The 27,594-nt window shown below is 38.5% G+C and overlaps 1 protein-coding gene across 4 annotated transcripts in view; it reads right to left on the bottom strand.

Annotated features, from left to right (window-relative positions):
* The window catches only part of LOC126410738 (E3 ubiquitin-protein ligase Bre1), a 284,197-nt gene extending 257,260 nt beyond the window's left edge, over window positions 1-26,937 (bottom strand). For 3 of the 4 annotated variants that reach the window (XM_050081311.1, XM_050081312.1, XM_050081315.1), the window contains exons 1-4: window positions 26,691-26,937; window positions 12,362-12,542; window positions 11,414-11,600; window positions 4,607-4,828 (exon numbers count right to left, since the gene is read on the bottom strand). In XM_050081311.1, coding sequence (XP_049937268.1) covers window positions 4,607-4,828; window positions 11,414-11,600; window positions 12,362-12,511 — 559 coding nt within the window. In that variant the 5' untranslated portion in view covers window positions 12,512-12,542; window positions 26,691-26,937. The remainder of the gene's footprint in view (window positions 1-4,606; window positions 4,829-11,413; window positions 11,601-12,361; window positions 12,543-26,690) is intronic. The other variant, XM_050081314.1, reaches the window with a different exon arrangement.
* Window positions 26,938-27,594: the final 657 nt, after the last annotated feature.

The raw sequence follows: 27,594 nt of genomic DNA, 5'->3' as shown, positions 1-27,594 counted from the left end.
TTTTTTGATGATGATAAAAAATAGTCATAGCAGCCTATCAACAAGACACACAAGTTATATCTCTCAAAATCAATTAGATCAGGCCTGTTGATATTATGGAAAAGTATTCAAAAATCATTATGTTCATAGTAGGGCTCGGCCCATCTGCCATTCTGCCTATGCAAATATTCCCTTGTACATCAACAAGGGTAAGGAAAGTAAGGATCAAAGTTCAGATTACAGAACCGTTGTCCAAATATTTTTCATTGGTAAAGTTAAGCTTCAAACTGTTCAACAAAAACTGAAATCCTACAATCTATACTTAAAGGGCAACGTAGATTTACACCTGGTTGAGATAACAGAGAATAGGTTGGTTGGTTTGGGGAAGGAGACCAGACAGCGTGGTCATTGGTCTCATCAGATTAGGGAAGGATGGGGAAGGAAGTCGGCCGTGCCCTTTCAGAGGAACCATCCCGGCATTTGCCTGGAGTGATTTAGGGAAATCACGGAAAACCTAAATCAGGATGGCCGGACGCGGGATCGAACCGTCGTCCTTCCGAATGCAAGTCCAGTGTATAACAGAGAATAGGTATTGCCAATAAAGTTTTGTGAATACACTGTACCTGTCTACATGTGCTTTTTAGATAATACAAAACATCTTCAACATTGTGAAATGAGATTTATATGCAAGAGGTCTCATCCAGCTAGCTACAAAATCATTAAATTGTTATTTGCATTCTCTATAAAAATAACCATTTGTAAGACCAAGCACAGTATTTAATGTCGGATGAATTTCAGACAGGTAACAAATAATACTAATGACATGTCAACAGTAGACCTACCTTTCTTTTGCACACACAACAGATGATATTACAATGTTGCTTGTTTGTAGCAAAGAAACAAGCACAAAAGCAGGGCCCCAATCACAACAAAGAAAATTTAAGATGCTAATTATCAAGAGAGAGCAGTAAGATAGAAACAATGCTCTGTGGATCAGATACATTCAAAGTCAGCATGTGAGTGTCAACAGAGATCAGTATCTTAGAAAAGAGCGGAGAATAGATATTTTAATTAGTATTGTGAGCACTATGCTTTCGGCTATGTGGTAGTAAGAAGCATCTCTGGCCTAGAGAAACAAATATAAGAAATGAAAACATAAGTGAAATCCCAACTGTTTTACAACGAGTACTCTACAACACTGATCCCTTACTTAGCTTGCATTTATCGTGAATCTCTCACCCAGTGCAAAGTCCCAAGGAACTGGAAAAAAATTCAGGTGACTCTTGGATGTACGCAGGGTAAAAGAACAGACACACAAATTTATGTCCGTGAATCAGCACGGTTTTAAAAAACACCATTCACATGAAACTAAGCTTGCTCTTTTCTCACATGATATAATGCGAACTATGGATTAAAGACAACAGGCAGAGTCCACATTTCTAGATTTCCGAAAATCATTTGGCACAGTACACCACTGCAGACTTTTAATGAAGGTACAAGCATACGGAATAGGTTCCCAGATATGCGAATAGTCGAAGACCCAGTATCTTGTCCTTGATGGTGAGTGTTCGTCATGGACAAGGGTATAGGGTATCGTCACAGTGACTCTACTATTTGCTAAGTACATAAATGATCTGGCAGACAGGTTGGGCAGCTATCTACAACTGTTAGCTAATGATGCTTTTGTGTACGGGAAGATTGGGACGATGAGTGACTGTAGGGTGATACAAGACGACTTGCACAAAATTCCTAGTTGGTGCGATCAATGACAGTTAGCTTTAAATTTAGGAAAATGTAAGTTTATGTGGATGAGTAGTTAGCTTTAAATTTAGGAAAATGTAAGTTTATGTGGATGAGTATGAAAATCAAGCCCATAATGTTCAGATACAGCATTAGTATTGTCCTGCTTAACACAGTCACATCATTTAAATACCTAGGTGTAGCATTGCAAAGCAATATGAAATGGAACAAGCATGTGAGGATTGTGATAGGGAAGGCAAATGGTCTACTTTGGTTTCTTGGGAAAATTTTAGGAAAGTGTGGTTTATCTGTGAAGGAGACTACTATTAAATGCTAGTGCAACCTATTCTTGAGTACCGATCAAATGTTTGGGATCCGCACCAGGACAGATTAAAGGAGCACTTATCAAAGCAATTTGGAAAGGGGCAGCAAGATTTGTTGCGTGTAGGTTTGAATAACACGCAAGTGTTACAGAGGTGCTTTGGGAACTCAAATGGGAAGGCAACATTCTTTTTGAGGAACACTGCTGACAAAATTTAGAGAACAGGCACTTGATAGTGACCACCAAACGATTCTACTGATGCCAACAAACATTTCGCATAAGGACCATGGATGTAAGATACGAGAAATTAGGGCTCATACAGAGGCATACAGACAGTCTTTTTCCCTTGCTCTATTTGTGAGTGGAACAGGAAAAGGAATGACTAATAGTGGTACAGGGTACCCTCCACCATGTATTGATATGAATTGTGATACAGAAGTTATGCTATTGAGTTATGATATTGAAAGCATCTTGTGTAGTTCCTTGCAAGTAATTTAGTTCTCCATGTAACTGGACATGACAACTTTACCTGGTAATAAAGCATTATTATTGGCATATGTACATTTTGTTATGGACCCACAAATCCATGAAGAACTGCTCTGCATGAGAGGTGCGACAACAACACTAAAGGTGATTCAATAATTAATATTTTGGAAAATCATTGAATAGGAAATGTGATGCCTTTATCAAATATATTATCAGTGGCAGCAGATGGAGCACCTGTCATGTTTGGGAGCTATCATAGATTTACGAGCCATTTAAAACAAAATGTACTTGGGATGTTTATAAGACACAGCATCATTCATCAACACCATTTAGTTGCTAAACCAAATGGTTGAGTGCAGCAACCTTTTTCAATTTTTCATGTACACAAATTTCTAAGCAATGCATTGAATTCTAGTTTATTTACATAGTTATGCGAAGAAAAAGACAATAACTTTGATTGGTTAGTCCTTCATACTGAAGTACGGCTGTCAAAAGGCTATGCTTCACAAGATTTATCTCACTTTTTGAGACTGTTTTTAAGTCTCTGGATCCTAAAAATACAAGTTGGAAAGAAAATTTTATCACGGGAAAAACACACACAGCTTATCTAACAGATTTATTCACTGAATTTAATGATCCACTGAATTTAATGAGGTTAAATTGCAGTTACAAGGTGACTCTAATTTTGATAGAAACAAAGTCCATCATCTCAGCTTTTCTTGCCAGAGTTAAACTAACAAAATTTTTCCAGCATGTAGAGAACACCATTCAACTGCCATGGTACTAGGAGTGGGAGGGTGGTAAGCCCATTGCCCTGACCATCTTTCGCCACTGGGAAAGCTCACCAACACTCAATGTAATAGCAGCCTGAGTGGTCCTGGGGTCATCCTGGAGGCCCCATGGCCATTGTCTAGTGCTCTACCTGCTAGACGACCACAGCCGCCATCAAAAAAATTTCTGCTGATATAATATTTTAACTCTGCATGGAGTACTTGTCACATAAGTCAAATAGTTTCGTTCATTTAGTCAAAGTCAGTACAACAAATAAACTAAACTAAAAATAAAAACAAAATTTTTTATCGATTTATATTTTGCAAAAATTTTATTACTGATCAAGTGAAAGAGGGTGGATTGAATAGTAAGTGATCATTAATACTTTCACTCTGACTTAATGGCATTGATTAAGGCTAAGAAGGTGAGACAACATTGGCAAAGCTGAAAATTTCAGCACAGAGCACAAGGGTCAGGCTCCAATTGATAACACACATTTAATCATCAATTTCCATTTTCAGTTCTAAGTCTTTGGTGCACTACTTCTTAATCTATATTCAGTGACACTGCAAATGATCACTGTAAGCAACAGGATAAAGTAAGTACGTAATATATAATGAACAGAGGATAAAATACAGCACACGCAACAAGGTTCTTGTGTATCACGCACATATTTTGTGTTTTGGATTGACCCAATGCGTCGTTAATATTAGTGTTATCTTGGCGACATCATCCAAAGCATTACTGGCTCATGATTGTTTTAGCTCTGAAGAACTATTTGGACATTTTAATTTCAATCTCTATGGCCCAATGTAAATCTTCATACCCTGATACCCAGAAGCTAGGAGATAAATTGTAGTTTTTAAAAGGGAAAGCAAATCAACTGAAAGTACTAATATACACAGATTATCGTAACTGCTAAGAAAGCATCTTCTGCTGATGATAAATATAATGAAATTTATACATCTAAAACTTTGACTACCTCGAGTCCAAAAACACACACTTGTCTCCCGCTTCTTGCTCTGTATTTAATATTGAAGCACTTAAAGTAAGATGTTTTTGCACCTATTTATCTATTCCATTTATTACAATCAAAATTGTTATGTGCACCAAGTGACATATTACTGATTCCAACTTAATTTATCCAGTACTACTTCATTGTCAAACTACAAAGTTGTGCACATGTTTTACAAACTCATAAGCTATTACATAATTTTACTACTGTTATGTGCAGTAAATAATATTAACAGTGATCAAAAATAAAGCATTTAAAGTATAGAAACTAAAAATGAAAAAAAGCAAGCATACACTGATCACAAGATGGGAGAAGATTCCAATAACCTCCATCGAGTTCGCCTTTAAGAGCCAATGTGATTTTTTCATTGCGTTGCATGAGTCGATCAAAGGCCTGGATCACTTTCGCAACTGCCCTCTTAGAAACTTGAACACGATTTGCTAGCTTCTCATCCAACTCTTCTTTGTCCCATGTCGATAACTGCATCAAGAAGGAAGTTGTGGCCTCATTCTCATCTGTAAGTAACAGTTGTCATAAGTATACTCCGTTGTAAACAGTTCAGTATGTCACCATAGACATATAAGTTAAGAATACTACAAGACGGCACATGATGTGGTTACCACAACTAATTGGTGAAAAAAAGTGTTTTATAAACACTGGTCCTTTATTTCAAGATTGTTCTTATTGCAGATGGGGACTCACCACACATGATTTTACTCTTCTAAGTTTCACATGTGTTTTCCCAGACACTATAAGAGCAAACGTTAAAACAGCTAATAATTACTTGAGAAAGCTATTTTTCTCCCACAGCTGATGAAAACTACTTGCTGTGCCAAAGTATGCGCCTACATGCATTTCTTCATACTTTATTTCTAGCAGGCGTGGCAGACCGTGATGGAAATGAAGCACCTACTATATAACAGCTGAAGATAAAGATCACACTCAGCAATATCTCATAAATAATTAGTAACAGGAGTAACACAGTGGTGGTTGGTACAGGTGCAAACAACTCCTCTCTCACTCTTTTAGTTCAACATTATTCAATTTAGTTTGTGAAACTTTTCTTCTCCCTCTTCTTCTCACTATAGTTAATGTGTTGCACAGCTCTATGGGTGGATTACATCTAGAAACATGCACTGTATGGACATAAACAGTATATCTATCAGTAGTATATTACACCACATGTCTTACTTTTTCGGTATTTTATGTTACATACTAAAAGTATTACAGAATAATGCAACGCTTGAAGTTACGCTAATCAAAAATGATGAAAGCTATCACACACAACAATTTATGAGACTTTTGTGTCAGCAGTTAATAAGTTGAAAGGAACATATTATGAATGCTGCATTAGATTTGCTGTTACACTTTAATGCACTGAACACATTGGGCTATGCTAAGAAATCACAGTAACAGGAACCACAGGTCTGTGGCACCTGACGTGTGTGCAATGTGTTGCAAAGATCAAGCCCTAACCATTTAACCTAGTCATTAATTTGAATTATATCAGTTGCTTGCCATAATCCAAATTAGAAGACATCCGGGATATTTCATCTCCAATATCCAGTAAGAAAAAGACTATCAGTATGCCTATACATCACATTATTATAACAGTGAAGGAACAGAAAGTATCTGGTACAAGAGTTAAAAAGAGTCCTAAATTCACTTATCCTCTTGGGATCAATCATAAATTTGGTGTTACATGCACTGGACAACAAGCTTCAGTGAGTTCACACTTTTGGAATTAAAAATGAAGTCGTACATTTCTCCTCTAACAGATGGTAAATGTTGGTATGCTGTCACAGCATTCTCTTAATTCAAGATGACATGTTTCATTCATTTTGTGTAGCCAATGACGATTACATCAGCTGCCAAAGCTCCTTTAGCAGCAACAATAGGAACTGATGAGAGAATCAATTTGCAGCACACACATTTAGTTGGCTGACTGTGAACTTACAGAACTCTTATCCATACTCTCACATGTTCTCATTCAAATTCACAAAAGCACGAAGTCTTCAGCTGGCTAAGCACAGATAGTTGTTACCTGCAGAGTTAAGACACTTGTTCACTGCATTTGTTCTAAATAGAATTTTCTGAAGGAATGCTTGGGCTGAATCATGATAGATTACATTACCACAAGCAGCAGAAAAACAATTATGGTCTGCGAGACAAGAGTTCTACTTTTCTAAGGGTTTCTGGGATTATGTTGGAACAAAATAGACCACATTAAACTACTGTGGGTAAGTAGTTTAGTTAAAAGTGCAGTAACATTAGGCAAACAGCCAGGTTAATCCATGAGATCTTGTAGAAAATTACTTAAAACATGTTTTTTAATCACAGATGATAGTTGGGTTATGACAAATAGTTTAGTTTAAATTACTGCAAGAGCAGGAGGACAGTGTTACTTCTTTTTAATGCCATTCCTGATTCTCACTCTGTATACATTGTGTATTTTGAGGTGACAATGTCTAGATCAGGAATGCAAGCTCATCGCTGTTAGCATACTGAAATGGAAGAATTCATGAGACCCTATTCTCTTTTGCACCTGCATTTATTATACAGTGGTTAAGCCCCCCCCCCCCCCCCCACACACACACACACACACCTTCAACACTGTTCCGTAAGTCTCCATCACCTCCTTCCCTAATTTCTTAATTTGAAGCAAAACTTCATGTTAACACACTGGTCCAGTTTTGCAATGACACGAGTGTGATGGATGCTTGTAGATGACTGTCAAATGTCTTTGAGAATGAGAGCAGAAGGGTTGAAGATAAGCAAAGACAGTGTAAGCACTGTTGTTCACAAAAATTCATAGACATACCAGCTATCCAACAACACATGACCAAGGCCCTGCAAGCGATTCCACAAGAAGCATTTCCCGTCAGTTTCCAACAGCTTTACAACCAATATCAAAGGTGCTTTGTAGCTAATAGTGATTACTTTGAAGGCCAATGAAGTTATTTTGCTTGTAATTCTTGTTTCATTTATTTTCTGGGACCAATCGTCAAACTTTTCAGACACACCTTGTATTTATAGCACTCTTCATATTTTGAATTACTGTATTTTCATGGTAAAAATGAGGAACGGTTATATTACGTAACTGATAAATCTTTAACAGTTAATTTGGAGAATATTTCTTTGTACACACATCTGACTTAAAACCGGTCACTACAGAGACCAAGTCTCACTATCTGCACGAACTCACAATGTCACAAGATGAAGCACCAGCAAGAAGTGTTGTCTTGTGCTAAAGTTATTCTGGTGCTGTATCTGCTCACAGTGTAGTGGTAAAGGCGGTGCTGTGCAAATGTGAAATACAGGCCCCAGATTGACATTTTCACTCTGCAGCAGAGTGTGCGCTGATATGAAACTTCCTGGAAGATTAAATCTGTGTGCCAGACCGAGACTCGAACTCGGGACCTTTGCCTTACGTGGGCAAGTGCTCTACCAACTGAGCTACCCAAGCAAGACTCACGCCCCGTACTCACAGCTTTACTTCTGCCAGTACCTCATCTCCTACCTTCCAAACTTTACAGAAGCTCTCCTGAGAACCTTGTAGAACTAGCACTCCTGATAAGAAAGGGTACTGCGGAGACATGGCTTAGCCACAGCCTTGGGGATGTTTCCAGAATGACATTTTCACTCTGCAGAGGAGTGTGTGCTGATATGAAACTTCCTGCAGATTAAAACTGTGTGTCGGACCGAGACTCGGGACCTTTGCCTTTCGCGGGCAAGTGCTCTAGAGCACTTGCCCGTGAAAGGCAAAGGTCTCGAGTTAGAGTCTCAGTCTGGCACCCAGTTTTACTCTGCCTGGAAGTTTCATATCTACTCTCCAGTTTGCTGAAATATCAAAGTTATTTGTTGTACTTCACAACAGAAATGCAAATTATTTTTGCAATATTGTCGAACAGTTTTTGTTTTCTTGTTAAATATTTGAATTATTAACTAGTTCTATAAAGAGTGACAGAATAATTTATCAGTGTGTGAACAGCTACAAATGGAAGAAAGTACTCAAACTCAAGTAGCTAGATTTTTTTTTTTTTAACTTTACTGTTATCTATCCATTTTAGTCAGTTCTTTGTTACTTGAATATCTGATGTGAGGCGTACCAGTTTTGTGTGGGACACCCTGTAGATATAGAAACAGAGCAGAGAGAATTGCTCAAGTCAATAAGGCCACAGTAACTATGAAAGTGACATTAAACTGTTTCAAGTAAACAGTACTTACTCTAACATCCAATAAAGGAATGAACTTAGGAGATGGAAAAGCTATACAGGTTAGGGGCTACACCAACAGCACAGACTGAAGGACACAACAATTGGCTGTACAGATTACAGTACATAGAAATCTGATCCAGTTAACATCATTAATCATCAAACTAGAATGCAAACCCAATCTAGTAATCTCTTCACTAGAAAACATACAAAAAGAAATAGTGGAACTACACATACTGAATCCAGCAAAAGTCATACAATATTTACAACTTATAAGAGATGACTTGTGAGGTGATATGTCCCTTACAGCACTTACAGAGGACAGTGGGTGTCAATTGCTCAGAATTGTTGACAGAGATATTTTTGTCAGAACAAATAGCGAGCTACATTCTGACTGTACTGTTAGTGGAAAATAAAAGACTGGAGGATAAAATATTGCAACAGTCTCTCACATTAAAAACTGCTAACGTTAAACATAAAACATTATCTATACATGTTTTTTGTTTATTAAAGTATTATAAATATAAGCATATGAAAAATGATGTTTATGTACTAATAATACAAAGCATACGCCTAATTAACACACTGTAAGGCATACATGTATTTCCTAGCAGCTTTGCATAAAATAACATAACTACTTGTCAGGTTTGTAATCCTTCAAGGAATTGAGATGGTCTGAAAAAGAAATATAAGTGATTAACATAGCTGCAAAATACCAATGTCATGTAAAATAAAAAGCAGAAAAACCCTGACTCATAACATCAACTTTTTGTAAGCATTATTAGTAATATTCACAACTGTTCAGTGGTTACAACAGCCTCCAGTGTTGAAGTGGGAAAAACCGAGGCAAAACCAGAAATGTTGCTGATATGGATGAGCAAATAGTAAAGATGTAGATGAGCTCACTGCTTATCTCACAGAGTTCATTTTCATTTGGGGAACTGCCTCAGAGGTAACATATGTAATTCATGCAGCAATAGAACAATAGTATGGAGTGCGATACTTGTGACTGTGGGAACTTCAGATTCAGTGCAACACCATTTTCATAATTTTGGTCCACTTCTCAGTTTCCTGTGGAGAAGGGGCAAGGGTACCCCTCCTCCCACTCCATGGGGAAAGTGCAGGATACCAACACTATACAGTTACTATCTATTTCATTACCTCAGAATTCTGTTTCAGAACTTTCTGTAGCTTTTATTCCAGTACTTGATGTTTTTGACACAATGAGGTATAAAAAAGTTTAGTCATTATACAAAAACAGAAAGTCAAATTACAGTAGCATTGAGAGGATAACTTGATGCTCAGAATCAAAAAAACACGAGCATTCTAAGAAAGTAATCATGCAACCGCAGTCAATTGTTACGTTAATTCTTTCAACGGAAAGTAATATGTTACCTTATATATGAGGAGGACACAAAAATAACTGGAATCTTAAAGCTGCACATCATGTACTTGTAATACAAGTTTGCGCCGCCGGAAGGCTGTTGTAGGACCCCTCCTGAGTCACTCTTGCTATGTGGTGTCAGCCAACAGTGACTAATGTGGTTTCTCCGGCAGTTCTACAAGTGTGCATACAGTGCAGATATGACACAAGAAAATATCTCTTTCTTATGAACAACGTGTGTCTGCAAAATTTTGTTTTTACTTACAAGAATGCAGCATACACTGCTGTTGTGATACAAACAGCTAACAAAGAGCATGCTTTTAGTAAAATTCAAGTGTGTGAATAGATTTTTCAGTTTAAAAAGGGAGAAATGGCCATTGAAGATCAGCCCCATTCCAGTTGTCCTCCAACTGCTCAAAGCAAATGCAACATGGGCAAAATCCATGACATGATCAAGGCAGGATAATCAACCAACACCAGAACTTATCCAGGTTGTCCTGGAGCTCAACTCAGAGCATTTTGACTATTGATTTGGGGATGTGAAGAGTGGCATCAAAGTTCTTACCAAGACTTCTCAGCAGGAATCAAAGGGAACATCACATTCAAGCATGTCATGAAATGTAGGACACATTCAAAGATAATCCAAATTTTTTCAACAAAACCACAGATTAAAAATCATAGTGCTATGGGTAGGATCCAGAAAGTAAACCAAAATCAACTGGTTCACTTCATACAAATAAAGCTTGGCACATCAAATCGAATGTGAAGATGATTATGATCTGTTTTTTTATATCTAACAGATTGTGCACTCAGAATTTGTTCCTCAAAACCGGTCAGTAGACCAACAATTCTATTTGGAGGTTGTGAAAAGGCTACAATGGAGTTTGGCACAAAAATATGCGGCTTTGTGGAATTCTGGCTAGTAGTTCCCACATAACAACAACACTCCTGTGCACACAGCTCTCTGCGTGAGTCAGTTTTTGGTCTCGACATAGATGATTACCTTGATTCACACACCCTATTTGTCAGATTTAGCACCCTTGGTTTTCTTCCTGCTCTCAAGGATGAAAAAGAGTTTAAAGGGAAGCATTTTGCCGATGTTGAAGACATAAAATGCAATGTCATGAAGGTGCCAGCAGGTATCAAAAAGGATGAATTTAACAGGTGCTTCCAACACTGAAATCAACATTTGGACAAATGCATTAACACTAATGGAGAGTACTTATAGAAGATTGAGGCTGCATTTGGAAAACAATAAAATAAATACTTTCTACAAATCCACTTATTTTTGGGATCCCCATCGCATACAATGCACCCATTCCATATATATAGTAATCCTCAAGATTCCTTTACAATTTATATATATATATATATATATATATATATATATATATATATATATATATATATATATATATATATATATATATATATATATATATATATATATATATATATATATAAAAATAGAGGGAAATATATACATATTTAAAAAGACATACTCCGATTTTCTGATTCATCAGCCGTTTCTGCATCAAACCGCTGCAACAGAACACGGATGTCTTCATTAAGCTGGTTCCAATAACGATTCACAACATTAAGCACAGCGTCATCTTGAGTTTGCCTTTTTTCAAGTTGTTCTATCCTTTGCCGTAGTTCAGCTTCTATGCGGTGGCGCTGCTCCAGACGCTGAATAACAGTAGAGCAGAGGAAAGTAAGTATATTCATATTATAAGGGGGGACAGAGAGAATGTACGCACAACGCTTGTCATGTAGAGTTAATATGTATGTCAATATAATAGAAGGAAACATTCCACGTGGGAAAAATTATATATATATATTATATTATATATAAAAATTATATATAAAAACAAAGATGAGGTGACTTACCGAACAAAAGCGCTGGCAGGTCGATAGACACACAAACATACACACAAAATTCAAGCTTTCGCAACAAACTGTTGCCTCATCAGGAAAGAGGGAAGGAGAGGGGAAGACGAAAGGAAGTGGGTTTTAAGGGAGACTCACCTTACATATTTACATATTTAAATATGTCTGCTTGTGTCTGTATGTGTGGATGGATATGTGTGTGTGTGCGCGAGTGTATACCTGTCCTTTTTTCCCCCTAAGGTAAGTCTTTCCGCTCCCGGGATTGGAATGACTCCTTACCCTCTCCCTTAAAACCCACTTCCTTTCGTCTTCCCCTCTCCTTCCCTCTTTCCTGATGAGGCAACAGTTTGTTGTGAAAGCTTGAATTTTGTGTGTATGTTTGTGTTTGTTTGTGTGTCTATCGACCTGCCAGCGCTTTTGTTCGGTAAGTCACCTCATCTTTGTTTTTATATATAATATGTATGTCATTTACACATAATTGAAACTGATGTATAAATACCTGTTTTACATAAGAAAAATAGTTAATGTCATTCATACTAAGGTACCATCCAACAAGTTACCTGTGCTAGCTTCTTGTTCTGGAACTGGAGAACTTTCATGTCCATTTCTTCCAAAGTTGATATTGGTCCTATACGAATTGGTTCAAACTGGACTTTCTTTATTGGTGGCTGGTTGCTCGTACCAGCATCCTCTGCTGGTCGTTTCGACATTTTGGAACTGCTGTTTCTACAGTTTCACTATCTAAGGGGAAAAGAAGTTATATTACCAACATAAATCAATAATGCTAGTGCTAATAGTAACAACAATATCAATTCTGAAAAACCAAATCAATCCATCACAGTCAACAAACAGACAAAAACTACTCATGTGTCCCACAAGTCTGATTCTACACTAAATTTGCAGTTGAGTTAGTTTCTTTTTTAACTATAATCAACTGCACATTCCTCAAACAAAAAATCATGCCTAGTAGCTGAAGAAAGCATGGGTCACACCTGTCTACAAGAAGAGTAGTAGAAGTAATCCACAAATTTTCCACCCAATACCCTTTACATCAATTTCTTGTAGAATCTTTGAATCTATTCCGAGCTCCACTATGTCAACCAGCATGGATTCCAAAACATCAATCATGTGAAACTCGCACGACATATTGAAGGCTTTGTATCACGGCAGCCACGTAGATGCAGTAAGTCTGGATTTACGAAAGGCATTTTTCTCAACACCCTACCTATGCTAATCGTCAAAAGTACTATCATATGAGGTATCAAGTGAAATTTGTGACTGGATTTGTTGGTAGTGATAATACTGCAAGTTATCTTTTGTGGAACGTCAACTTTGGGTGTGCTCCAGAGAAGTGTGTTGGGATCCTTGCTGTTCATGTTGTATATTAATAACATTGTTGACAATATTAAGAGTAACCCGAGACTTCTTGGAGATGATGCAGTTATCCATAATGAAGTACTATCTGAGAAAATCTGCACAAATATTCAGTCAGAATATGATAATATTTCAGAGTGGTGCAAACAATGGTATCTTGCTTTAAATCTTCAGAAATGTAAAATTATGTATATCCTATGATCATAATACCAATGGCTCTTAGAATTGGATGTAGTACTTTGTACGGATGTGAAATGTAATGATCACATTGGCTCAGACATAGGTTGTTGCTGTTGTTGTTGTCGTCTTCAGTCCTGAGACTGGTTTGATGCAGCTCTCCATGCTACTCTATCCTGTGCAAGCTTCATCATCTCCCAGTACTTACTGCAACCTACATCCTTCTGGATCTGCTTAGTGTATTCATCTCTTGGTCTCCCTCTACGATTTTTACCCTCCACGCTGCCCTCCAATGCTAAATTTCTGATCCCTTGATGCCTCAGAACATGTCCTACCAACCGGTCCCTTCTTCTTGTCAAGTCGTGCCACAAACTCCTCTTCCCCCCAAATTCTATTCAATACCTCCTCATTACTTATGAGATCTATCCATCTAATCTTCAGCATTCTTCTGTAGCACCACATTTCGAAAGCTTCTATTCTCTTCTTGTCTAAACTATTTATCGTCCATGTTTCACTTCCATACATGGCTACACTCCATACAAATACTTTCAGAAACGACTTCCTGACACTTAAATCTATACTCGATGTTAAATTTCTCTTCTTCAGAAACGATTTCCTTGCCATTGCCAGTCTGCATTTTCTATCCTCTTTACTTTGACAATCATCAGTTATTTTACTCCCTAAATAGCAAAACTCCTTTACTACTTTAAGTGTCTCATTTCCTAATCTAATCCCCTCAGCATCACCCGATTTAATTTGACTACATTCCATTATCCTCGTTTTGCTTTTGTTGATGTTCATCTTATATCCTCCTTTCAAGACACTGTCCATTCCGTTCAACTGCTCTTCCAAGTCCTTTGCTGTCTCTGACAGAATTACAATGTCATTGGCAAACCTCAACGTTTTTATTTCTTCTCCATGGACTTTAATACGTACTCTGAATTTTTCTTTTGTTTCCTTTACTGCTTGCTCAATATACAGAGTGAATAACATCGGGGACAGGCTACAACCCTGTCTCACTCCCTTCCCAACCGCTGCTTCCCTTTCATGCCCCCTCGACTCTTATAACTGCCATCTGGTTTCGGTATGAAATGTAAATAGCCTTTCGCTCCCTGTATTTTACCTCTGCCACCTTTAGAATTTGAAAAAGAGTATTCCAGACAACATTGCCAAAAGCTTTCTCTAAGTCAACACATGCTAGAAATGTAGGTTTGCCTTTCCTTAATCTATTTTCTAAGATAAGTCGTACTGTCAGTATTGCCTCACGTGTTCCAACATTTCTACGGAATCCAAACTGATCTTCGCCGATGTCAGCTTCTACCAGCTTTTCCATTCGTCTGTACAGAATTTGCATTAGTATTTTGCAGCTGTGACTTATTAAACTGATAGTTCGGTAATTATCACATCTGTCAACACTTGCTTTCTTTGGGATTGGAGTTGTTATATTCTTCTAGAAGTCTGAGGGTATTTTGCCTGTCTCATACATCTTGCTCACCAGATGGTAGAGTTTTGTCAGGACTGGCTCTCCCAAGACTGTCAGTAGTTCTAATGGAATGTTGTCTACTCCCGGGGCCTTGTTCCGACTCAGGTCTTTCAGTGCTCTGTCAAACTCTTCACGCAGTATCTATCTCCCATTTCATCTTCATCTACATCCTCTTCCATTTCCATAATATTGTCCTCAAGTACATCGCCCGTGTATAGACCCTCTGTATACTCCTTCCACCTTTCTGCTTTCCCTTCTTTCCTTAGAACTGGGTTTCCATCTGAGCTCTTGATATTCATACAAGTGGCTTTCTTTTCTCCAAAGGTCTCTTTAATTTTCCTGTAGGCAGTATCTATCTTACCCCTAGTGAGATAAGCCTCTACATCCTTACATTTGTCCTCTAGCCATCCCTGCTTAGCCATTTTGCACTTCCTGTCAATCTCATTTTTGAGACGCTTCTAATCCTTTTTACCTGCTTCATTTACTGCATTTTTATATTTTCTCCTTTCATCAATCAAATTCAATATTTCTTCTGTTACCCAAGGATTTCTACTAGCCCTCGTCTTTTTACCTACTTGATCCTGTGCTGCCTTCACTACTTCATCCCTCAGAGCTACCCTTTCTTCTTCTACTGTATTTTTTTCCCCATTCCTGTCAATTGTTCCCTTACACTCTCCCTGAAACTCTGTACAACCTCTGGTTTAGTCAGTTTATCCAGGTCCCATCTCCCTAATTTCCCACCTTTTTGCAGTTTCTTCAGCTTTAATCTGCAGTTCATAACCAACAGATTGTGGTCAGAGTCCACATCTGCCCCTGGAAATGTCTTACAATTTAAAACCTGGTTCCTAAATCTCTGTCTTACCATTACATAATCTATCTGATACCTTCTAGTATCTCCAGGATTCTTCCATGTATACAACCTTCTTTTATGACTCTTGAACCAAGTGTTAGCTATGATTAAGTTATGCTCTGTGCAAAATTCTACCAGACGGCTTCCTCTTTCATTTCTCTCCCCAATCCATATTCACCCACTATGTTTCCTTCTCTTCCTTTTCCTACTATCGAATTCCAGTCACCCATGACTATTAAATTTTCGTCTCCCTTCACTACCTGAATAATTTCTTTTATCTCATCATACATTTCATCAATTTCTTCATCATCTGCAGAGCTAGTTGGCATACAAACTTGCACTACTGTAGTAGGCATGGGCTTCGTGTCTATCTTGGCCACAATAATGCGTTCACTATGCTGTTGGTAGTAGCTTACCCGCACTCCTATTTTTTTATTCATTATTAAACCTACTCCTGCATTACCCCTATTTGATTTTGTATTTATAACCCTGTATTCACCTGACCAAAAGTCTTGTTCCTCCTGCCACCGAACTTCACTAATTCCCACTATATCTAACTTCAACCTATCCATTTCCCTTTTTAGATTTTCTAACCTACCTGCCCGATTAAGGGATCTGACATTCCACGCTCCGATCTGTAGAACGCCAGTTTTCTTTCTCCTGATAACGACGTTCTCTTAAGTAGTCCCCGCCCGGAGATCCAAATGGGGGACTATTTTACCTCCGGAATATTTTACCCAAGAGGACGCCATCATTATTTAACCATACAGTATAGCTGCATGCCCTCAGGAAAAATTACGGCTGTAGTTTCCCATCGCTTTCAGCCGTTCGCAGTACCAGCACAGCAAGGCCTTTTTGGTTAGTGTGGTAAGGCCAAATCAGTCAATCATCCAGACTGTTGCCCCTGCAACTACTGAAAAAACTGCTGCCCCTCTTCAGGAACCACACGTTTGTCTGGCCTCTCAACAGATACCCCTCCGTTGTTGTTGCACGTTTGGTACGGCCATCTGTATCGCTGAGACACGCAAGCCTCCCCACCAACGGCAAGGTCCATGGTTCATGGGGGTAGGCAGACATAGGTAAGGCAGGTGGAAAACTACAGTTCATTACTAGAATACTTGGGAAAAGCGTTCAGTGTACAAGAGAGATTGCTTACAGATCACATGTATGACCCGTCCTGCAATGCTGCTGAAGTCTGTGGGACCCAGACCCAATAGGACTAACAGAGCAATGACTTCTCACAATCACAAGAACCCAGCCACAACACAACAATGTTCTCAACCTCTAATGAAAGCTTGCTTCTCTCCTGAATTATCCACACGATCCAAGGGTCTCACCTTTACCCCTAAATTTGAATTTAATCATGCTGCTTCAGTTACTGACCTACTTTCCTTCACATGTAATGTCAACCTGTAAGATCACTTTGCAACCCAATCCCAAAACCTTTCCAACAGCAAACCTCACACTAAACCCTGCTTTTAACAGTTCCAGCCACAATCCCAACTTGATCCACTACAATTACCTCAAAATCACCCCTTACAAGCTTTCCAAGAATTCCTAACCTCTATAGAGTTGCTTCTCCACCTCTCTCAGGTTACTACAACATGACTAACCTGCCCTCTCCAGAACAGGATCTTCATTCCCTAAAACCTGGTGAGTCGATCATTAGTATCCCGGCAGGCAAAGGATCAAACGGTATGGTACTTGACTGCCGAGAGTATGTAAATGAGGGTCTGTACCAGCTTTATGATACTTTTACAGACAGCATCCGCCATCAAGACCCTGTCCCTGTGGTACAGAGTGACCAACAGTTCCTCCTTAAAACCTCAGGCTTCTCACAAGAACTTCTTACCCCAACTAAGCCACAGCTCCCTCTTTCTACATTCTCCTTAAGATCCACAAACTCACCCACCATGACAGTTTAATAGTTGCTAGTTTCAAAGCACCCAGAACATACCTCTGCACTGATTTGTCAGCAATTACAACCTATAGCACAAAACTGCCACCCTGTATTGAAGACATCAACCATTCCCAGTATCATCTGAAATCTTTGCCTGTCCCACTCTCAACAAACACCTTGCTTGTCACCACTGACACCATCTCTGTCTGCACCAATTCCCCATGAAGATGGTCAACAAGCCACCACATACCCATCCCAAGTGATCCAGACTGCCACAGGAGCCTGTGAACTACAATTATTCTTAGGAGTTACAAGAATGATGACTACGAGAAAATCTATCTCAATCATCACCACCTGATTATCCTATGATGTCATTTCTGATAACAATAATCAGCTTTATGCTCATGAACAACTATTTTTACCCGTGATGAGGAACACACATACAAATAGATCAGGGGCATAGTCATAGGAACCAGTATGGCTCTTCCTATGTCAACCTATACAAGGATCACTTGTCCTGGGATCCCTAAGCCTTCGGCCCCTAATTTGGTTTACATACATTGATGGTATTTTTGCAAAACAGATTCATGGTGAGGTTGACCTCTCAAAATTTTTGGAATCTTCAAGTACATCCTCCCAATTAAATTTCTCATGGTTCTATTCCAAATCCCATGTCACTTTCCTTGATGTTGATCTCATCCTTAAATACTTCTTTTCACATTACATCTACAAACAAACAGTACTTACATTCTGACAGTTGCCAATCTTTTCATGTCAAATGTTCCCTGCCATACAGCCCTGGCATTCAAGGCAAACATATTTGTTAACAGGCAGACTCTTTACAACAATACACCAGCATTTTCACCTCAGCCTTCACTGTACATAATTATCCCATCAACCTAGTTCAAAAGCAGATCTTACAGGCCATCACATCCAACTGTGGTATTGCTGAGCCCTCCAAAAAACAAATTAGTAGCACACTTCTCCACTTTTCAAGTCCTCAGGTTCTCAAATCTTATCCAAAGAAATCCCCAACAATCAGTTTTCCTACTCATTATATCCAGTAAGTCTCCCCTGACCCAGGTTGTGAGCAACTTTACCATGTAACTCTCCCCGTTTCCTAAACCTCACCAGCCCTTTTCCATCATCTTTCTTCCTTCCTCTACAATCCTTCTAGCAGACGGTGAAACTGACTTTAAACGTTTGGATGTTTCCACATCTTTGTTTATTTTTTCCTGCTGCCTATTGGTGCATCAATTTTTTGTTTACCCCATTTATTTATAAACTGAGGATTCTGAATGTATACAGATAAGGGCAGCATGGGTTGTCACAGATTTGTCTGACCCATGAGAACAGCACAGATACTGAAGGAACTGAAATGGCAAACACTTGAAGACAGACAGAAACTATCCTGAGAAAGCCACTTACACAATTTCAAGAACTGGATTTTAAGTAAGGACTATAGGAATTTTGATTCAAGAGGTCACAGATTCTGTATGAACTTAGAAACAGCTGAACCAACTATAAATCAGAATCCAAAAGTCATTATTACAGTTTATTCACAAAGAGGAGAACAAGGCCTTCCTAGTTCTTAATCAGTACAAACCAGTGGAAGTCAGTTGATTGGGTTTGTTGATTTTTGTGTCCAGCTGCTGTCAGTCACAGTGATCTAATACAGAACCTTGTATGTATGCAGTCATTCTGCGTAGTAAGCTAAGACACTGATGAGCAACAAAGTGATTCCTGGTCCATGACGGGTGTTACTCCTCAGAAGGAACGAAAATTAGAGTTTAATGACCTGCAGACAGAACAGACATTAAAGACAGAGCACAAGTTCGGATTACAAGAGGACAGGAAAGGGAATCAGCCGTGCCCTTTTCAAAGAACCCATACTGGCATTTGCTGGAAGATATTTAAGAAACTCACGAAAAACCTAAATCTGGATGGCCAGATGGGGATGTCAATGGTTATCATCTTGAACAAATTCCATTATGCTAATCTACTCTGTGTAGAAATGCAAGGTGTATTACTTCACAAAGTGGAGCAAGAAAAATAATCACTACAAACCCTGGCCAAATGATACAATTTTCAATTCAAGTTTTTCAGTGCTTTGAAACTGCCTTCCTGTTTGTCCGAATTATTTTAAAGTGGTAATTTTATTTGTATGTGTAAAAGAATTTCTTGTTATGCAGTAGACTGCTGAAGCTGCAATAACAATGCAGTTTTTTTTAGTAACATAAATGCAGCATGTTGGTCAAGATACTTGGCTGTTATGCCGCATGTAGTTAGCACGAGATCTGTCACATGTCAATTTTTTTTACATAACAGAAATGATTGTCACTATTTTTATTCAATAAATTGTGGCTGCACAGTGTGGTACTTGAGACCATACCTACTACTGTATAAGTAGTTTCAAAAAGTACATCCTTCCCCTGGCAATCTCTCCTTATTACTTGTAATGACACATTCTGCATAGACTGCACTCCTATTTTCCAACTTAAAAAAAAATTATCTTTCACTTCAGCCAAGATCTGCTGGTAAAATCCATTTGGATAGCTCCAACAGGGTTGTCTTGAGACAAACAATCTACTTGTTGCAGAAGATTTCTCCCACTCTGCGGAAACATAGACCAATGCTCTAGGGAAAAAAAGGCTCGATTTGGGATATAAATTTGCTGTGTAATATTTTGTTAGCCATGGCATTCACCACGGAAAAAGTGCAAAATATGAGGTCTTTACTGCTAGGGCATTATTGACTGGCAGTTGTGTTTCATGGTAGAAATGAGACATATTAGGAAAGCAGTCACAAAAATATTCTTTCTGGTTTAAACTTGGACAGACAGTAATATGACAGTTGGTAAATGTTCACAGATGGAGGATGATGTCAACATTTTGGGATGGGGGAAACTTCTCTACGGACATATTACTGAAAGTGTTGAATCGAGGAAGTGCTTTCTCGAGGAAGCCCAATTACAATTCCGTGCTAAATCCACAAAAGGTGATTACCATGGTCACCTGAATGCTGAAATTTTGAAAGGTGGTTTGTAAATATGGTTCTACCAAATCTTCCTCCAAAGTCAATCACCTTGATAGGTAATGTTCCATCGCATAACAGATGAACAAAGCTCCCACTCACTCACTGTGATACCAAAGTGGGGATTTTGCAATACCTGCAAATGTGTTACCTGTAATGAGAACAGGAAGAAGTAGGCTCTGTTCACTTTAATTCAAAAACATAGACCTGCTAAATGACCTATGTGGTAAAAAAAAGGGCCACACAGTCATCCACTTGCCAGCCCACAATTGTGATTTGTATGTAAAAGGATGAGCATCTGAAAAAGTAAAACAGTTGTTTAGAGAGTGCAATATTTCAGGGGAAATGTACAAAAACAGTGTGATCAAGACCGCAAGTGAATCCCTTCTGTCAGTCACTGCTGATGACTGGAGGGTACTGCAAGAAGGCCCAACAACTGGAAGAAGATTACTGGAGGCATGCCTGTTGTCAAAAATGCTATAGATGAAATCATTATTAATAATGCTGAATCCTAAAGTACCAACAATAATGAATCACGTGCAGACGAAGAATGAACAAGACTGATACGGTGTCATTTAGGTGTACAAATAATGCAGTGTTACATGAATAAATGTTCAAAATTTTATTCATTCCCTTTTCATTGCTGCAATGTAAGTTATACTACTGATTCTTTTGAATTTCAAGCTGTTCATCAGAACTCATATGCAATTAGTAGTAACAAGCGCCATCAATCAACTTGAAACTATTAATTTCAGTTTCACAATTCCTGTAAACTTCTATTACACCTGTCTCAATTTTTACTTCTGTAGATGCACGATATGTGGCAGTCGACATCTGTTATGGTGGCGGCTAACAGATGGCACTGTCAGTGCTGCTTGGAGGGCAAATTGCATGTGAATGCACGTGTGTTGCCAACACTGAGACATTAGCATGCCTTATTCTCCCCCCCCCCCCCCCCACCTCTTGGCAACCCATGTACCTGGAGTCAGTGAGTGGAGTTTGCTATCTCTATTGCCCCCCCCCCCCCCTCTCAGAATTTGTTTTTCTTCTTGTGAGCACAATGTACGCACATTAAATACAGAGCAAGTATTACAATAATTAACCTGGACATCAGACTACACTGCACATCAAACAATGGAAAACTCTGGAGGGTGGACGTATGCAATATCACACTTGACCCAAATGTGCCTAATGTAGTGCCATGTTTCTCAAACAAGACTGTCATCTGCTATTTTTATGAACAGTTATACTATAAATAATCATATATGCTATATCACTACACTTCCGAGAGGTCACAGAGTACAATTAAGAAAGGCTTATTTCATTTTACAAAAATGCATGGCTGCTTCCATATCTTTGCAGATTAGGAAGGTTAACCAAACAACTCCTTCGCATACTACTGCATGCTAAATATAACCTACTATTTATGGAATACTAGCTGGGTACCTGCTGGTGCTTAGGTTTATATTTATTCCACTGGGTGTGTATTTATTCCAGTCTTGTATTAGTTCATCTCATCCTTTCCCCTCTCTCTGCCCACCTCTTCTTCACTCCCTCTAATACTAATTTCTCCCTACCCTCCCACACCCCGTTCATTCCCCTCCACCCCCACCCCGATATCTGTGTCCATCTCCCCCTCCCCAGTTCTCTCTCTATATTATCACTTGAACCTCAACAGGAGGTTGTTGGTTCTTACGCCTATTCTATTTCTTTCCAGATAGCATAATTGAAATGATCCAGGGGTTTAGAAGGAGCTTTTTATCCAAAGCTTTGCCCGCATACATGTGCCACAAATATTTAACATACATACACATATTTGTACAATTATTTCACCTGTATCTTTAGCAAATTTTACCCTGCTGTTTCGTTTTCATGCAGCTCACTGTTTATGACATATCTCCTGAACTATTTGAAGTACAACAATATAATTTCACAAGCACATGCAGTTGTATACGTGTTACTGCCTGCAAAACATGTAACAAATATTGTTAGCAGTAAAGAAGTAATAAATTGAAAGGTCAAACATGACGCACCAATTTTACTACATGAACAGTGAAACTGCAGTGAGTGATGAAGTCTCACCCTTTCATCATTTTGCTGGGGACATCAAGAAAAAGTCTCTTACAGGTTTGAAATTATGTGTAAAATTGGCTGCAAGTCACTAAATGCTCTCATTCTGAAATACAGGATGAATGTAGTCTGGATCTTTCTGTGTTGTGAGGTACAATATTTTTTTGTCCCCACCCCAACCCCCTTGAGAGGTACCTGTTTCTCACCCCCCCCCCCCCCCCCACAGGGGTGCTGTCCAGGCAGTAAGTGATAGATGTATGAAGTTTGGTTGAAATCGATCATGTTGTTTAGGAGTACATGCGGGTCACTCACACACTCACTTTTATAATTTGTATGTATTAGCCACGTGTACATTATATAGTACACACTGTGTGTATACTTATCAGCAAGTGGCAGCAATTTAGTCATACAAAGTTTGACATTAGCAAACAATGTGGTCCCATGCTAATAAACCAATGATTCCTTAATGTGGTGGAGATGTGAGCCTCCAAAATGACCAATACACCATCCGATGAAAAAATATCTAGCCACCATTATGTGATGAGAAATAGACCACTGCATGTCATGCATGGCATATCTGGACTATAAAATGAGTCCACGAGTATTGTATCATCAGTGGAGCAGTAATAGCAGAATGAGTTACGCAGGAGAGCTCAGCAACTTCAATGTTGATTAGAGATTGGATGTTACCTGAGTTACAAACCCATCAGGGAGATTTATACCCTTCTAAAGCTGCCCAAGTTGACTCTTGGTGATGTAATTGTGAAGTGGAAATGTGGAGGAATGACTACAACTAAACCAAGATCAGGCAACAAAACTTTCTGGCAGATTAAAACTGTGAGCTGGACCAAGACAAGCTCTGGACTTTTACCTTTCACTCAGGTTAGTCTTTGTACGGTGCAAAGTTTTAATCTACCAGGAAGTTTCATATTGGAGCACACTCAGCTGCACGGTGGAAAGTTCATTCTCAAGACCAGGCAGTTCTCATGTACTGATGGTTGGGGGGTGTTGAGAACAGCAGTGGGCATTGTAAGAAATTGCATGAAATTTGTGGAAGGAATTGCTAGTGAGTTCCCCAGGCACAGGAAGTTAAAAAGAACGAGGTACAATGGCTGAGCACCTCACAAGCCACACATCTTTGTAGTCAATGCTAAGTGACACTTGAGGTGATGTAAAGAGCAACACTAATGGGCAATGGACGACAAGTGTTATAGAGTGAATAATCATATTATACACCATAGGCATCTGATGGGTGGGTTTGAGTTTAGTTTATGCCTGTAGTCTGTTAACTTCCATCATGTGTAGTGCCAACAGCGAAGTATGGAGGAGGTGGTGTTACAGTATGGGAGTGTTCTTCATGGTTAGGATGTGGTCCTCTTATTGCATTTAATAACACACTAAGTTAAATGTATAATGGCATAAACACATTTTACCAGCACTGTGTACCATGCACGGTAGAGCAACAGTTCAGAGATGATCAACTGTATCAGCATAACAATGCACCCAGTCACGAAGTGCCATCCGTGAGGCAATGTTATGTAAGGAATAACATTCCTGAAATGGACTGGCCTGCCCTGAATCCAGAATTGAACCAATTGGAATACCTATGAGATGAGTTAGGGCTCAGCCCAGAGCTTCTGGCCCCAACATTCAAAATCACTACCTTCCCTGGTTTCATCTAAGGAAGAATTCATTGCCATTCCTCCACAGATATTCAGACACCTCTTTGAAAGTGTCCCCAACAGAGCTCAGTGCTGAGCAGAGGGGGGAATTACAGTCTTACATTTGAATAATGGCCATAAGTGTAACACAAAAATTAATGTCGCAAAAATGGTTTAGGAAAGACATTTTTACATAACAGGGGTTAAAATCAAAGCAAGTGAGAGGAAAAAAAACTGTAATCTCAATGGCATTCACTCCAAATACTTGGAATTGAAGTCTGATTTTTATCCACAGTAGTATCATACTGCTTCTGATCAATACCTGTAACTCTGCAAAGCTTATAGTTAGTTCTACCTCATTTAATACACACATGGAAGAAGAAATCCAAAGGAGGGGGGGTGGGGGTGGAGGCAGTGCTGCAATGCTAAGACAGGAAACTTGTAAAAATCATCAACCCCCCTCAGATTTTTCAATGTGGCGTAAATGTACTTTTAGGCTTTGCTACCAATCAATTTGTTACCACAATCTTTATTTGGTTTTCACTTTCGTCGGCTTCGCCAACTCTCACCTTCCAACCTAACCTAGGCCTTGGGTTATGGTATATGTCAGTTTCTGTTGAACTGAACGGTCTATGGATTTTAAAAAATTTCAGAGAGGGAGCCACTGGGGTCATCCAGTACCACACACTAGCTGATTCTATCTGCACCCATACAATGTAAAACATTATGAAATACATGGAAAAGATGTTTCCCATTGCACCAAATATTTGGTTTTTCTCCATTCCAATTGTGACTGAAGTATGGGAAGAATTACTGCATGAATGCTTTCGCGTGCACTATAATTGGTCTAATGTATGTGATACATAATAGACTATATTCCTAGGTTCCTCATTCAAGACTAATTACTAAAGCTTCATAAGCAGAAATTTGTGAGATACTTGCACCTCCCTTCAAGTGTCTGCAAGTTCAGATTTTCAGTGTTTCTATGACACTCCCCTACGATCCAAACAAATCTATAATTACATTTTTAAAAGTGTGTAAGTGAATCTAAAAGTACCTTCATTTAATTCTCTTGATTCCTTTATTTGACTAATGAAAGGATGGCACAAGTAAATAAATTGGGATGTCATGTAATTATTTAGTAGTCAACATTTTACCAAATTTAACAAAAAACTGCTCTTCTTAATCCAGGACTGCAATTTTTAAAAAAATTAAGCAATAAATTTTTCATGTAATAATCAACGTATATGAATTTTGCAGCTTGTAACCTTCCAATATATATGTAATGCTCTAAGTGACCAATGGTAGTGACTATACTACCTTTTCTCACAAACTTTTAGTGCTTCCTACGTGTGTGATCTTAGAAGAACTCTGATATCTTGAAAAATATGCCAATATCGCTTCCCACTGCATTGTAACAGATTCAGAACTGCCACAATAAAGCCATATGCTCTACAGTCTAAATCCAAAAGAGATTACCTGATGTACTTCAACAGTTCACATGGTTAACTGTCATAAGGGATTCCAACATGCCTTTAGGCACTACATAAACTCCCCCCCCCCCCCTCCCCCCAACCTTTAGCCTTAATGTGTTAAAATGCCAAACCATACAACAGAGTGATTTTCCATTTGACTGTTTCATCTCAGTTTCTGTGTCAAATACGCCGCTCACGCAATAAATTCTTTTGTACATATTCTGTGCAACATGTAACTAATGAACTGTTTCTGACAAAAGCATTTGGTAAATCTGTTCAGATACTTTCTTGGAGGCAAGATTCAGTCTCTTCCTGCATCATCTAATGGTAACCCTGTACTAGACTTTGATACTATTACGATTAACATTACCGTCGACACAGTCGGATTTGTCAACTGCTAACAGGTGTTCTGCATAGCAAATGGTGACATTGACTGAAGCGAATTAGAAGTTTTTCTCATGCCTTGGGCAGCTGACTTCTATCCCGCCTACAAGGACAGAACAGTTTTAGAGCAGTAAAACGTTGATGTTTCCAATTTCCTGCGGAATGTGCAACGGAGCGAAGTATCACGTGTGACAGTGAGGAATGTACTTTCTTAGAAAATACGAGTACGCATCATTGGGAGAGCACAGCCTTAGATCGCCCAGTTTGTAGAACATCTTCACGCAACTATTTTGTGAAACTCTGCGTCCGATTATTTTCAACACAAATAACAAAAACGTTACAAGTACTTAAAATATGCGCCAGTGTTTCCGCACAATGTATAGGTACTTCACACGGAACTAATTCATGTAACTGTAAGCCAGATGTACGCTTAACACTACAAATACTAAATTTATTGTAGCATAAAATAGTAATACAATTACCTTGACACAAACGAATGATCAATAAGTACTAAATGGCGGTAAAAAATGATCGGGAGCAATAGAAACCATAAATGAGAGCAAGCATTCCACTAAATACAGTGGAATAGCCATTGTCTCTACGCTTTAATGCGCAACATGCAACAAAATCATACAAACTTAAATGAAAAAACCGATATAAACAATTCATCCCCACATATTTTCAAAGATCCCTATTGCCATTTACTACAGTCAACACCAACCCACTCAAACAACATCCCTTACACAGATATTTCTACGCATCCCAATGCTGAGAGTATAGCCAAATGTCAGAGGCAGCAATGTTTGTCAACCATATTCATGTTGCTATTTTTGTTAGTATTTATTTACACAACATTTCAGTATAATGCTGAATAATATATCAATTTTATTGTGATAAATAAGTGTAAATATATTGATTCTCCCAGTGCGGTTCCATATAAACAAAGCTTTGATCATGAGAACCAGCAGCGTAAATAATTTCGTGATAACAGGACACACTTTAAGAACACGGTAAGTAGCAAAAGCCTTACATTCGATTGTGTTTTACAGTATAATTATATTCATAATTATAGAACTGTGTAAACAAATAGGGAAGAATAATTTTAACTATGAAGATCTACTTTTCATCAATTAAATGTACATGCTATAATGGCGTTACAAAAGACATGTTGACAACGTCCTAGTATTTGTAATGGTATACTTAGAATTAAATTGATTCAAAAATTATGTTTGTATTTTCATTACTAAGTGAAATCTTAATGCCATGCAACACATTTTTTTTATATGGCAGTTATGTGGAGTGGACTTAAATTAGTTTTCATTTATTAAAAACCGTTAATTTTCCACAAGTCTTGCGGGAAAATAAAAATTGGAATGAAGTAAAATT

The sequence above is a fragment of the Schistocerca serialis genome, chromosome 1 (assembly GCF_023864345.2).
Source record: "Schistocerca serialis cubense isolate TAMUIC-IGC-003099 chromosome 1, iqSchSeri2.2, whole genome shotgun sequence".
Taxonomy (NCBI): Eukaryota; Metazoa; Arthropoda; class Insecta; order Orthoptera; family Acrididae; genus Schistocerca; species Schistocerca serialis.
Note: the sequence above shows the minus strand (reverse complement) of the source record. Positions and strands in the feature narration are given on the sequence as shown.